Source organism: Patagioenas fasciata, chromosome 1 (genome assembly GCF_037038585.1).
Source record: "Patagioenas fasciata isolate bPatFas1 chromosome 1, bPatFas1.hap1, whole genome shotgun sequence".
NCBI lineage: Eukaryota > Metazoa > Chordata > Aves > Columbiformes > Columbidae > Patagioenas > Patagioenas fasciata.
In genome coordinates, this window is record NC_092520.1 from 99,585,261 (window position 1) to 99,599,904 (window position 14,644).

The following is a 14,644-nucleotide window of genomic DNA, read 5'->3' on the forward strand; positions in this document are numbered from 1 at the left end:
TAACATACGTTTGATTTTTAGAAATTCAACATCTCACCTTTGAGAACGATCTTCAGTAGAACAGCCCACAAACTTAAGTATCTTAACATGACTTAGCACATAAGCTGAATAATGTTATCACTGATGAACAACTAAACAACAGATATTTAACAGTAGAAATCCAGAGAGACAGAGTATTCAAAGCAGAATGCACAAAATTTTCACTGGCTAGACAAATTCTTGACAACACAAATCAAAACTCTTCTTGTAAGAAATTAATCCATAATTATTGGACTACCATACTAACCTGGAGGAGGATTTAAGTAGACACTATTACAAGTAAGCAACTTCTTTATGAACTGGAAATATTCTAGGCTGTACTGCATACGATTGTGCATGAACTGCACATTCTGCTTCCGTACACTTCGTTCAATGGCTGATGGCATTTTAATCTGATGGGGTTTAGTGGTGATAGCGAGTTCTGAAATATATTTTATTAGTTCATTGTCTTTGTCTATTGTGTCCATACGTTCATAAAAAAGAATATAAGCGTTCCACCACCGCTTCTGGCGTCTGTAGGACATACGCTTCATCATGTGATCAAATACTTCTCCCATGTATTCTCCACCAAAACACTGATTTTTCATTTCTTCATCATCATCCATTTTACACTCTGTCACATCTCCATCATCAAATTTATACCACCGATTTTTCTCACCATCTCCACCATTCCTCTGGATAATGTAAGAGTAGTAATGTCCACCGCTGGCCTGGCCACTGTGTACAAGCACACCAACAAGCCTGTACTTTGTGCTCCCAGAGTGTTCGTTTTCAGACTGTTCATTTTGTATTATCTGATTTTCAGGATTTACATCATCTCCTTCCAGTTTAGCTACACCTGCCACTGTGTAAGGCTCCATGTCCAGCTCTCGTGGAAATTCAAAATAATCATTGAACTTGATTGCACATTCCCTTTCCCAGTCATAATCAAATCGTTTCAACTGGATCGCAAGAACTGGAGGCAACTTCTTAATCAACAAGCGTTTCACTGTATCAACCTAAAAGAAGGACATGAACAGTTACCCGCTCTTAAGCTTCCATTCACATACTCTAACCAGCAATGAAATTCAGTAACTAAAGGATAACTTTTTTCCCTGAACGTGAACTAAGACTGAAATTCGCACAGCTATTACATCACAGTTGTACACAAATTTAATATATAAGAAATCCCTACCTTTTTGTTGCACTTTTCACAATGATATGCATTTGCACCTTCCAATAAATCTCCTTTAACATACTGTTCCAAAGAATCAAGAAGGTTTTGGTGATTTCTTATATCTACATTCAGAGTTGTGAAGGATTCCTCGCATTCGTACCTACCAATGAACAGACAGATGTAAGAGAAAAGTAGAAATGTGTTCAACTTTTATGTTTTACAGGTGCCACACAGCACCTGACTGCAGAAGTTTTATTCAGCATTTGAAGTTCACTTCTGGCAAAACGAGTTAAGTTGTAAAAACCCCTCAACCCCTTTTTATTGTAGTCTTCCTACAAATACATTACAGTATCTGCATATTGTATGTTTTTATCTGCACTAACTACAGTTATGACTTGTACATCTCAAGTTTGCTGAAGAGACTGGGGAAGTTGAATGTTTTTGCACATCTTGTGTTTTTAAAGCAGCTGGAGTAGCATAACAGGCTCTTGGCTAAATTAAGCTAGTACAGAAGCAGAGATGGCAAAGTACTTCTTCCATTGCTGACCTTTACTGTCAGAAATTAGACTGATAAACACAAATATTGTATCATACCTAGAGACATAAGTTAAAAACAAAGCCTTTCTATTCTATCTGAAAAAAACTGAACAACTGTCTCCAGAAAATAACTGCATATTTATGACTGGCTCTGACTTACTGTGTATAACCTTTAAAAAACTCCTAGCAATGAGCCAGCAATGCTTGAGACACAAAGAGTTAAAGACATCTTGGAAACAATTTTTTTTTTTTTTTTTTTAAGATAAAGAAGCGATGAGTACATTTAAGAAGTTGCATCTATTCCAACATAATCATGCAGGGCTTTGTGTTTGTCTCATATGCAATCAAGCATACAGAGGTTTTTATAACAGTGAATAAATTAAAATTTAGAAACACTTCAACCAAAACAGTAATATTCATTCATCTGTTAAATAACTTACAAATTCAGAAAGACTGTTAATCTGTCATATTCCAATCCAATAATTTAGTTTATCATCAGTTTTCTCCTCCCTGAACTACAATCAGGGTATAATTTTTATTAAGTACAATTATGCAAATCCAGTAAAGTTCCAAAAAGACAGATAATACGTCATGATACTACATAATATCAGTAATGAATGGTAACTCAGGTTGCTTCACATCTGTATCTTCCATTTAATTACCCACTGCATATAAAATATAACCAGTGCTTTCACATTATCTTGCAATACTTCAACTTACTTCTGCTCACATATTTTAACCTACGAAACTTTAGATGTTTCACTTAAAGTTCTTCTAATTCACAAGAGCTCAACTGAAGTTGAAAGATTACCACAACTAAATCAGTTTGTACCAGCATTTTTTTACTGTATTTTAATTACTAACTAATGGATAACACTATATGAAGAAGGCCAACTGTTAGTGACACAAGATCTAACACAATAATAAAAAAGTTAACTGTTGAAAAAGAACAAGTCCATCATTAGGACATCTTGAATCTTAATCATATGGGATACAGAAGAAAAAGCGTAGAGAAGTAAACTTTACAATGCCTAGTCCTATTCCTTCACTAGGCATTTGTCTTTGATCACCATCATCAAGATAGTGAGTGAGCTACAGACTTTCTGTCTGACTTGCCTATGGGTATTATTATTATTATTTCTTTTTTACATACCCTTTATGGAGCTGAATTTCAGTATTCACATTTGAATTTAACTATAAATACAGCAAAAATTTAAAGAAAAATATAAACTTGCTACATAATCCTCCATAACTACAGCTTACACAGTATGAATGGAGTTTTATTTATTGGAATTGAAGATTCATATTTCAGTCAGTCAGTTCTATTCACATACTATGGAAGACAGAAGACAGCAACAGCTGTTGGCCATGTCTCAAAATTTTATACATTGCATTTTGTCCCTAAGTTTTTTCACTTTTAACATAAAAAAAGCCGTATCTTCCTCCCCTTCTAAGTAGAAGCAATAAGAGTCAAGTATTTCAAGGCACATGAAGACAAACTAATATTAAGGCTGTAGAAAAAACAAGGTATCAAATTCTATGAGCTTTAAGAAAAAACAATCCAAAACCACACCAAAAAATCCACTCTTGACTCTTTAGTCACTTTTACAAGGATATAAACACAGGTTCTTTTTCTGTAAGAGAGGAGAATCTTAAAACACTTACCGATGTGGGCATCCTTGACAAATCTTCTGATCAGCAAAGGACCCTCCTAAAACTTTACTTAACATCGCTGGATGGCCCAAAGCTTTTAAAGCTTCATCTAAACTGTCCACTAAGGAATTAAAAAATTCTAAAGCATCATGCTGTTCACGTAGATTTACAGGTTCACCCCAAAGTCTGAAAACAAAAGCACATTCATGTCAAATATTATCTGGTTTGTCCTCCAATTTCTTTTCTAAGAAAAATATTATTTAAGCTATTAATCCATCCTTCTTACTGGGTAAAACTATTTATTGGTTTGTGACGTAGTATACCAACTGTTACTATGTCCCTGACACTTACTAATAAATAAAAACTAGCTTTTGTGTATAACATAATAATCCAAAGTCTAAGTATCAAGGTCAAGAAATGCTATAATCCAAAATAACCATCTTGCTGTAAACTCTGGTCTTTTAAGAGACTTCTACAGAATGGCGAAAAGGCAGGATAGTAGATACAGTGCTGCACAAGTTCTGCTAATTTACACTTAACATCACTGTTATTTCTTCTACTACACAATTAGCTTTGTTGCATTTCGGTGGTCCAGTGAACAGACATTAATATTAAATTTTTTATTTACCTAAATTGTTTCCAAAACCCTCTTGGTACATAGTACTGTAGCCTGGAAGCTGCTAAGTGACCAAAAATTACTTGGAGATGCCTCAGAACTCCAATATTGTACTCTTTTCTGTCTTCTGTTTTACTTAGTGCTGGTTTGTCTTCATACTGATGTGGATAACCAAACACGTCATCTCGTGGGTCAACGTTGCTCTGAAAAGCGGAAAAAAAAAAAAGTGCAATTAACTTTGCTATGTAGCTGTCTCATAGCTAGTTTTATTCATTGTTTAATTCAACAATCTATTTCACATTCCCATCAGAAGAAACAATATATGCATTAACAGAGTTCTGGTGGCAGAAGTGGTGTATGGAGCTTTCAAGTACAAATACATGAGGAGGAAATCTGCAAACCCTGCTCTCCTTCGATCTTTTGAACTGCCTTTCCGGCAATGAGCCTATTCCAGTAAAAAAAAATTACGCTCTTGTCCCCACAGCTAGCCATGGAAAGTAAAGTGATTAGCAATTTAAATTTGTTATAACCTTTTAATTAAAAAAAAAAAAAAAAAATCTATTTTAAAGATAAGGAAGTCCTAAGTAATTAAATTTACCTCATTGTCCTGCTTTTCATCCCCAGACATGTCATCATCTACATCACTGCCTGTGCCTTCAATTGCAAGAATCCCATTTCTGATGGCTGGAATCATGTACAGTTGCTGAATGACAGAATTCATGTAACAAGTGGCACCAGCATTTTTTAGTCCTACAAATCCCTTTGGTGGTCGAGGCCCAACAGGTGGCAGATATTCCCATTCTGTAAGCGCTTCACAAGCTAGAAGAAAATAGCAGAATGTGATTAGGAAACTATTTTGTTGTAAAGGAATTAGACCATCACTGCAGTACAAACAGAAATTGCATAAACTTAGCATTAGTCTATATCACACTGCAGTTTAATTAATAAAACAAATGTCCCACCAGAAAAGTTAATTGCTAAAATTAACACAACTTCTAAAACAATAATTCTAACTGTAATCCTAACATTATGCCATTTCCTTCTATTGCATAACTAAAAAGGTGGTGTGACAAAAGTTCCGTCTATTTGTGTATCAAGCAGAAGTCTTTCCTCAATACCTGCAAGCTTCTTTGCCCAGGAATTCAGCTGAATGAATGTAGAATATATAACCGGCTTATACGCCTTTCGCAAATTTATAATCCGTTTAAAATTATAATATTTCCCTTATGTCTCACTTTTTCCTGCCAGGATGGGAAACAGTTCTAGATAATGCTATCTGTATGACTTCTGATAGATTTTGTTTTTCCTCCTGAGTCTTCACCCTCAGTCCTCTCACATCTCTTCAGAATACATTTATGATCACACGTTTCCTATGCTAACCTGTTGTTCTGTAGTTTTGACTGAAAAAAAATCTAATGGAAAAGAATGTAAGAGAGCATGCATGTTTACAAGCAAGCTTTACTTGGTAAATGAAACACACAGCATGCACAGTTCATACATGTGTTCTCTCTTCTGTCTGACATATCACAGAGATCTGGCATTCTATTGTGCTTATCAAATATTTGAGTGGAAGGAAATGTCATAAAACCCTTCTAATTGCGAGGTGCTAAGAAATACACTACTTCCCAATAGAAAAGGGTGAAGCAGAAAAGGGTGAGACGGGAAAAATCATAAAACTGCCCTTTTCATTTATTCATTTGAGATGGAACCAAATAGGAAGAGACTGAAAAACCTCAAACAACCCACAGATACCATCAACTGGGCAAGTAGCAATGCCATTTTGAGAGGTACTGGACAACTCCCACTATGGGATACTATTTCTAGTTGCTTATAGTTTTTTTAAGCTCTACAAGTTTAAACATTCTGTTAAATCACAGAACTATTTGAGCTAGAAGGGACCTTTAAAGAACATTTAGTCCAAATTCCTGCCACAGGCAAGAACATCTTTCACTAGATCAGGCTGCTGAAAGTTCCATTCCAACCTGACCTTGAACATTTCCCATGACGGGACATCCACAACTCCTCTGGGTAACCTGTTCCACTGTCTCACCACCCTTATCGTAAAGAATTTCTTCCTTATGTCCAATCTAAATCTACCCTCTTTCAGTTTAAAATCATTGTCCCTTGTCCTGACACTGCAGGTCCTGGAAAAAAGTCTCTCCCCATCTTTCTTATGAGCCCCCTTTTAAGTATAGAAAGGCCAAAACAAGGCCTCCCTGGAGACCTCCTCTCCAGCTGAACAACCCTAACTCTCCCAGCCTTCCTTCCCATATGAGCTTCGGTTTGCTCGGTTTGGGGCTCTCCCCCTCTACCATCCCTTTCCCTGTCAATATTACAATCAAAATGGTTACACTATTCAATTTAGGGTTGCAGAAAATATGCTAGTTTGCTTACTTTTTAAAGAGTATTACATGCTTTGTATTGGTAACAAAATCTGTGTTAAGTATGAGCCTTTAGTCTCCATACTTAAGTATGGACTATAGGCTTTTAAAAGACATCCTACAGTTGCTATAAACTTTCTCCAGTGAGAATGAGAAAGTTCTCCAAGTGCAGGGCTGTGTTAAGATAAGGCCAAAACTGAGAGAACAAACCTCTGAGAAAGGACTATGACAAGCAGAGAATGAGTACAGAATTAGAAAGGGAAACAGGGCAGTGGACCTGTGTCTGTGTATGGACAATGATGACAAATCAGGTGAGCAACCAAGAGACTGGCACTAAAACTAAGCTGAAGATACCTGATGAGGTTCTGGGATTGGTTAGGCAGAGCCTGAAACAATGAGACAAAAGTAGAAGATATAGACAGAATGAGGTTCCTGGGAGCTGGAGGGGACAAAGGGGAGTAGCCAGTATGAGGGTAGGAAGGGTCAGACTGTGATTGGAGCTGGAACTTGAATGCAACCATGTAATGCAAGTCAGAACATACACTGCATAAAGAAGAAAAAATAAAGGCTGCATTGACAAACTTGTCTAGATTTTGACAGCCTGATTTTTCAATATTACAAGCAGCCACAAACAAACCACAAACTAAAAAACTCAGCACCTAGTTCAGTTGATAAACAAAACCTATACACAATATGTACATTAAGAAGTAGAAAATAGATAATGAAAAATATTACATACTAGTGATTGCTGTACCTATGTAATACATTTCAGTCAAGGTGTCTACAATCTGTTTGAGATTTCGGACACATCCAACTGCTAGTGCAACTAGTAGCTCAAAGCCAGCATTAATAGTAGCTGGTGAACTACAGACTGGTATGGCCTGCTCAGCAGGCAATTCTCCATTTCTCATGTACTGTAGATAAACATTTGATGCTGGAAAGATGAAATCATCTATTAACTCCTAAAAAAAAAAAAAAAAAAAAAAAAAAAGAAAAGATAAAACACCTGTTACCATAGAAATGCACACTATTTTATGACAGGATAAGAGTTATTACATAAAAGAATATCTGAGAACCGTAAGTACTTTAATAAAAACTCAAGAGTTAAAATTGAGACCAACACCATAACAAGTTTTAAATTTAGAACAGAATAACTCCATTCTAAAGTGGTTCCCTGCAAATACACCCCCTCACTGCAAGTTAAAAATAAAGCTGTATTATTCTTGATTGATAAAAAATTTATTTTGCCAAGCCAGAATTAGCTACAAAGGTCTTTATCAATTATTGCTAAAAAACCCAACACTGGTGCTGTATAATATCAGAAGTACAAAGAAAACATGACTGACTAAAGACATGCTCAGATGTCACACATTTGTTCAAACCTGCCATAAACATTAACAGCACTGATTAAGAACATGTGGAGAAGAGACAATACAGGGGTAATGAAATAAATCAGTCCTGTACTGGAATATGCTGTATCTAGCTCACTATCCTTGTGTGATGTTTGCCAAGTCTTAGAAAAACAGCTTACGAGGTTATAGCAACTCCATTATGCAGCGGTTCCATAGAATGAAATGTTAAGCAACCTTATGACAGAAACATGTAATTAAAAAAAATAAAATTATTTTTATAATAAAACATTAAACTCCAAATAGAAGCCTTTGTAAAACAGTTAAATTGGGATTACTTATGGTTACAGATCACAGGATACAAAATTTATTTTTAACTATTGATAGTAAAAACCCCAAAACAAAACAGTAAGTCCATAGGTCAAAATATCTTAACTTACTTTTATGAGATTAGCACCTCCTTTTTCACAACCAATATGGTATTTCTTCTCAGGTGTCTGGAATGCTAACAACTCTTTTGTTACTCCAAGGTGACCCTCTAAGATAGTTTCTTCCACACCTGTTTCCCCTGTTCTTTTTACTTCATCCTGTAATTTAAGGGAAAGTTAGAATATTCTACATAATATACATTTTCCAAGCTTAAAATTGTACTTTACAAGAAAGTAGCGAAAAGCTGATTATCAGAAATAAATTGATCCTAAAACTTACCCTAATCCTCTTAAGCCAGTCGATTTCATTGTTGAGAAGAACTTCAGCATTGGGTACATTAATATTACTGTTGTAAGCATAGTTAAGAAGATGTCTTAAGAGAGTGAAGTAGTCTCCAGAATGCTTAGCTCTCTCTCTTGCAGTACTCTATGTAAACCAAAAAGAAATTATATAGAATTCGTAGATGCTTCTACTTACAGTGCAACACTAACATATTTTCCCTAAAACTGGCAGTAAATATGAAAGAAAATAAGCATAAGGTAATTTTCAACCTTTCAGAAGTTTATAATTGTGTACAGGTGTTAATAAAAGACTTCTGGACTATTTTAGTAGCAATTTCTGTACTTGGATGGGAAACAGTGAAGTGATCAATGAGAACACAGAATTGAAAAGCCCTAGCAGGCCCAGTAAAAGGTGGCAGTAACTGTAGGCATCTATCTAATCTGCTAATTATTTTTACTTAAAGGTTGGCACTGACTGAAAATGAAATGCATTATTAAAGCTTACTGTTCATGTTCTTAACAGAAAACATACAAAAAAATCCCTTTCTCCCTTATCTAACTCAAATGGAAATTGACTGTGCTGCTTGCCTATAGGTTAAAAGGAATCTATTATAGTGACTATTATTAATAGCAATTTGCCTTTTCTTGCAGATAGTTGTTATTATTATTTTTTACTGAAGTCCACATTGTACTGAACCCTTTACCTCTACAAACTTACCCCTAGAACAGTAAACAGCAGGGTAATGAAGAAAAGGAGAGGTCTCTGTCCCATGCAACACCTGGTAGCCATTAAAAAGAATTGCTCCTGTGCCATCTGACGAACAGTTCTGGAAATAATTTAACAGAAACATTAAATACAATCTCCCCATGCAAACAGGACACTAAAAAACCAATTCCGTTTGTGCTTATCTGCTTAATGCCATTTTCTGAAACTGTACATAATGCAGGAAATGGGAATACTTTAATAATTCACTACACAACATACTTTCTCCTTGCAGTGAACTTTTAGACACATGAATTACTATTACAAACCTGTTCCACAAATCAAACATTTAAAGGTAAAAGAAAAATAAACTTAGCAGCACCTAACCACTAAACCTTTGCAACTACCTGCAAATATTGCATAACACAAGCAATTTGCAACCCTAAATATTTTTTTCTCATCAAGCCCCAGCTGTGCCTGAAAGACAAAATAAAACAATCCTAGTAAAACTGCTCTTATGTATCACTACAGCAGTTTGCTGAGCATCTACAGAGTGACCAAAATTTACCATTAGTAAGAAATGAAGAAAAAATGACCCCTGAAAATTCAAGTGGCTATTTAAGAATGCAATCTAATCACTGGAATTATGTGGGAATGCATAAGCTTAAGGAAAAAAAAAAATAAGACAAACCCTATTCTTTCAAGTTTTAAGATTAATTGTCTGGGCATAGTATCTTGTAAGAAACATTAGAAACAACTCTTCTTGGGTGGGAACAGAATAGAAATGAATTCCACGCTTTATGAAAGTATCTCAACATACAAGAAACTGAGTTTTACAGTGTCGTTTTAGTGTGGGTGTCATTGTTTTTTGCCCAGGAGGTCAATGTGTAAAGCACAAAAAAGAATCCTATTTCCTTCAGGGTTCTTTCACGTATGGTTAACTGTGCTTGAAAGACATGCAAGAATGATCATGTGGTACGAGCAACGATGTACCTGGCTGAGCGCTCTTTCTGGTATACACCTAGAAGAGCGCACAAGAAGTGGGAAGCACGCAGCAACACTACTCCAGAATGTTCTCTCAGCTTCTAGCAACTTGTGGTACAGAAGACTACCAAAAGCAGTATTTCGTGGCTCTCAGTGGACAAGTTCATAAAAGAACCCATCAAACTATTTCCAAACTGAAGGTTTACACTGCTTCAACATAGTGCTCAAGACGCTCTTATACAAAGAATACTGTTCTCTCTCTGTTCTCCCTTTACTACTTCTCATTTTAAAGGTCTCTGTGGTATTCTTCTCCCACCATTTATCTCTTCTCCAGTATGAAGCTATTCAGTTGTTCCTCAGATGGAAGTAATTTCAAGAGCTTTGGTCTCCCTTGTCACCCTTCTCTGATCTTTTTAAGTTCTACTGCATTGCTTTTAGTTGCAGAAGACTGTGGGGTGGAGAGGGTCTGTTTTGTTCTCAGTAATAATTGACATTTAATGGGATCTGATTGCTGAGCTGACGTTTTCATAAAACTTCTCACAGCAATGTCTTTTAAGACACAACTCTTCATGTGCTTGGGACGCATTACATAGACATTGGTCAGGTTCATGCTCTTAAACGAAGAATGACATAGAGGTGGTATTTTCCTAAAGTGAGAAATACGATCAAGGAAACACACACTTCACGCTGTTATGTCTGCTAAGGAGTATGCAATATTCGAACACAGGTATTATATTTTCACGTGGCTATAACAATCTAAGAACTCTTCAGGAGCCATGGGAGGGATGTAGCTGCCTAAATGCAGTCACCTAGTGCCACATTAGACACCACGACAACAGGAGCTGGCACACAGAACACGAGGTGCATAATGAATTCACACCCAGGGAAACAGCTGCAGAACAAATGCCTCCATCAGGGCAGACAACCTGAACCCCATTCGATTGACAGCTCCAGGACACAGATTTCTGTTTAACAGAAGTCAGCCTCTTCAATGGATATAAGGGCCATTGCTTTACACAGGCAGTAAGAATTTTTATTTCTTTGGGCCAGATCTGTATGACCATTAAACACTTTGCAGCCATCAGTGGAGCACGTCTGGCTTCCAGGATCATTTAGGACTGTTCATCTGTCTGCGGCTGACTAAGCCAGTCTTGTATTCAGTGTATTCAGGGGTTACCACCATAAAATCAACTACCTTGCAGAGTAAGAACTGAGCTAGTATTTCATACTAAACATTTTGCATTCTGCTTCTCATGGTAGCATGGTGTCGTGGTTTAACTCAAGCTAGCAATATAACCACAACAGCTGCTCACTCACTCCCCCAACCCCCAAATAGGGGAGAGAATCAAAAGGAAAGGGAGAAACTTAGACTGAGAAAAACACAGTTTAATAAAATAAGAAAGTATTAATACACTACTAGTAAATATATATATAAAATAGAAATAAAAGATCCTCAAGGCAATTCCTCACTCCGTCTGCACCAAACAGCCGATCCCGGAGAGAGAAAAGAGGAAAAAGGCAGAAAAGCCAAGAGGCCTCTGCAAACAGCAGAATGGCAAAAGGCCAAACCAAAGAAAGCCACAAACAGAACTCCCCCAAACAGGTCTCCGTCCTGGCTCCAACAAAAAGAGCAACAGATAAGAAGAAGAAACCAGAAGATCCCAACTCTTCTTAAATACGAAGCATGACACTAATGGCATTAAATACTCTTATTAATCAGTCTGGATGCCAGTCAAGCTCTGCCCTATCTATGCCCCCCTTCCTCGCTGCCTCACACCTGGGGGCAGAGCTCAGAGGCCTTGTCTCTCAGACCAGAGCAATTAAAAACATTAACTCTGTCCTGGGCTGTTCTCTCTTGTTCTCAAACTAAGTCCAAATAATGACCATGCTAGCTATGAAAAAGAAAGGTTTCTAACTGCATGAGGAAAATTAACTCATTTTCAGTGAAACCAACACACATGGTTACACTACGAGGAAACAGTAGAAGTCCCATGGAATCTCAACCTTGGAAAGAAACCCACAAAACGCACCAATCCATCTGATCTTTTCTGGAAAGACCATGTTTGTGAGATCTGAACTTGATCATCATCTTTGTCTTTTATGGCGCACCAGAAAGATTTTCTCACGTGTACTTTGCTCACATTGTTCTCTGATTGAGGATAGGAGATTAGAGAACAATAGTTGAAAATGGAAGGATATTCAGAATTCTGTCTGGTATTTGCTAAGCTTTCTCTGCACTATGAACACTAATTTGTTACCACATTAACTCAGAAGAGGAACTTTTTAAAGCTTAGTCCAACTTCAAAGTCTTGATTTTCAAAGTGGTGTCTGTTTCTACTCATGTTTATGCTATTCTAACCATCACGTAATAATCAACAGTGGCATCCTAAGTGAGATTATCATCAATACCAAAAGTTTCACAAGCATATGAGAGAAAAGAGCTGAATGGTCAGCTTCTTGTACTGACAACAAGAACCATTTTTCCATACAATAAATTCAGCTCATTTCACATTCTGGTGAGAAAGAAAGCAGAGATAAAGTGCTGAGCAGTAGTCCACTTGTATAACAGACGCCCTCAAAAACTATTCCCTCTGACAAAATCCAACTCCATCCGCTAATACTACTCTTATTTTTGAAGAGCAAAAAGCTAACATACCTGTGGAATTAAGCCACTGCTGTTGAGACTTGGGCTGACATGCCAACAAAGCATGTGGACAGAGAAGCCCCAGCCCGGGGACACATCTATTTTCTTTCAGTATTTTAGGAAGTACAACAGTCAACTATTCACTAACCATAACAATATGAAACAGCTGGTACTAGTCAACAAAGCTCAAAACAGCAAGAGTTGCAGCCAGTGGAAGAGGCTGGCAAATCCAGGGCATATATTTGCATCTGTAAATCAGGACTGTCAGTTTTGCTAAAAAGACGTTCCACCTCTATCACAAACTGTGTTAGATAGAACCCAGACAATGAAATTCAGACACTAAACTGTTTAAGACTTATAGAAGTTCCTGATTTGAACCAACAGATCACTTCCTTAGGAAAATATGACCAGAATAGAAAAATCCTCACAAAGAGCATTTCAAGTTTTCAAAGTGAAAGAGTGGTAACAGGTCATCCTTGGTGTAGGTTTGTCATTGGCATTATTCTGTTTGTAGTAACAGAACATTACTATCTTGCTAGTAACTACTTCTACATTTTACACTGTATCATAACACTAGACCAAAGCAGACTATTTTTAAACCAATTAACAGTTAACTACACTCGTTCTGATTTTTTAAAGTAAACGTTAACACAGCTATTCTGTCAGTTCTGGCAGCAAAAAAGGTGTTAGGGGCACAGCATTCTTAGAGCAAGAAGGATCACAAAATAGATTAATTGTAAAAAACTAATATCCCAGTATTTTCTCCTTTCAGTTGTTCTTGATGACAAAATCCTGGCCTATTAATCCAAACAAGTGAAAGTTATAGCAAATAAGAAACTTTTAACTCTGACACCTGATAAATGGTGGTAGTGATAAAAGAAAGATATCTAACTGTGATGACAGCTTTCCAGCTGATGTAAAATGACAAGAATCTCAGTTTATGATATTCAGATCTTAAAGAAAGGTTTTAAGACCATTTCATGAGAGACATGTCACACCAGAAACAGCCCCAGAAGTTCTAATGTTGTACTACTGCCAATAAATAAGCAAGGAGATCACACAGAACTACTCACTAAACTTAATCTGCAAAGGAATACTTCTATTTACAAAGAGTTGATACCAAACATTAACTGAAATATAAACAAATGCTGGTGAACTCTTGAGAAATGTAACATAAATTCTGAATAAAACACCAGAAAAATCACATACCTACAGTGAAATTTATTATAAAAATTATCACCCGTTACTTATATTTGTACAATTAAGATTACGTCAAAAAGCCACAAATCTGACAAATCTTCGGATTCACATCAAAAATCAGAAGATGAGGCAGCACTGACACTTGCCACTGCTATTCAGCTGTACCGGCTCTCCAAATTTGACATGTGGCCAACAGGCACTCAGTGCCAAAAGTGTAACCTGACATCAATCGTTGACAGTTTTAAAAATAAAATTTAGTTATTTCTTACTCATCAGCCTTGAAAGTTACCAAAACCAGTGAAAGACAGCTTGTTTCTTTTTATGTGTAAGATTACAACATACATTTGTCAGCATGTTTTGTTAAACTTATCTAACTTAAGGGATAATAACAAGCTCCAGTGAAGCTGAAAATTCAACACCTTGTATCAGAGGTTGCAAAATAATAAAGCGTGTCGGATTCCAATAATAACCCTCCAGAGTTTCACCAAAGTGTGTGAGTAGTTCATTGTAAAGATATGATCTGATGATATTATTGATCCTTTTGTTATATGAATATTCCTGAACGTAAGACTTTTCAACCGGTTTTATCTGGAAAAGTAAAAAACCCAAAACATGGCACTGAAATTCTGACCCCAGTTATCCGAAAGCATCATAGTCTGAATCCATTTAAAA

The 14,644-nt window shown here is 36.5% G+C and overlaps 1 protein-coding gene across 2 annotated transcripts in view; it reads right to left on the reverse strand.

Annotated features, from left to right (window-relative positions):
- The window catches only part of USP9X (ubiquitin specific peptidase 9 X-linked), a 103,590-nt gene that overhangs the window by 16,093 nt on the left and 72,853 nt on the right, over positions 1–14,644 (reverse strand). Inside the window, exons 27-35 of one of the 2 annotated variants that reach the window (XM_065860178.2) lie at positions 9,160–9,268; positions 8,440–8,586; positions 8,172–8,318; positions 7,137–7,344; positions 4,600–4,820; positions 4,014–4,204; positions 3,398–3,571; positions 1,214–1,355; positions 287–1,037 (exon numbers count right to left, since the gene is read on the reverse strand). In XM_065860178.2, the coding sequence (XP_065716250.1) occupies positions 287–1,037; positions 1,214–1,355; positions 3,398–3,571; positions 4,014–4,204; positions 4,600–4,820; positions 7,137–7,344; positions 8,172–8,318; positions 8,440–8,586; positions 9,160–9,268 (2,090 nt within the window). Of the gene's footprint in view, positions 1–286; positions 1,038–1,213; positions 1,356–3,397; positions 3,572–4,013; positions 4,205–4,599; positions 4,821–7,121; positions 7,345–8,171; positions 8,319–8,439; positions 8,587–9,159; positions 9,269–14,644 lie in introns of both variants that reach the window. The other variant, XM_065860169.2, reaches the window with a different exon arrangement.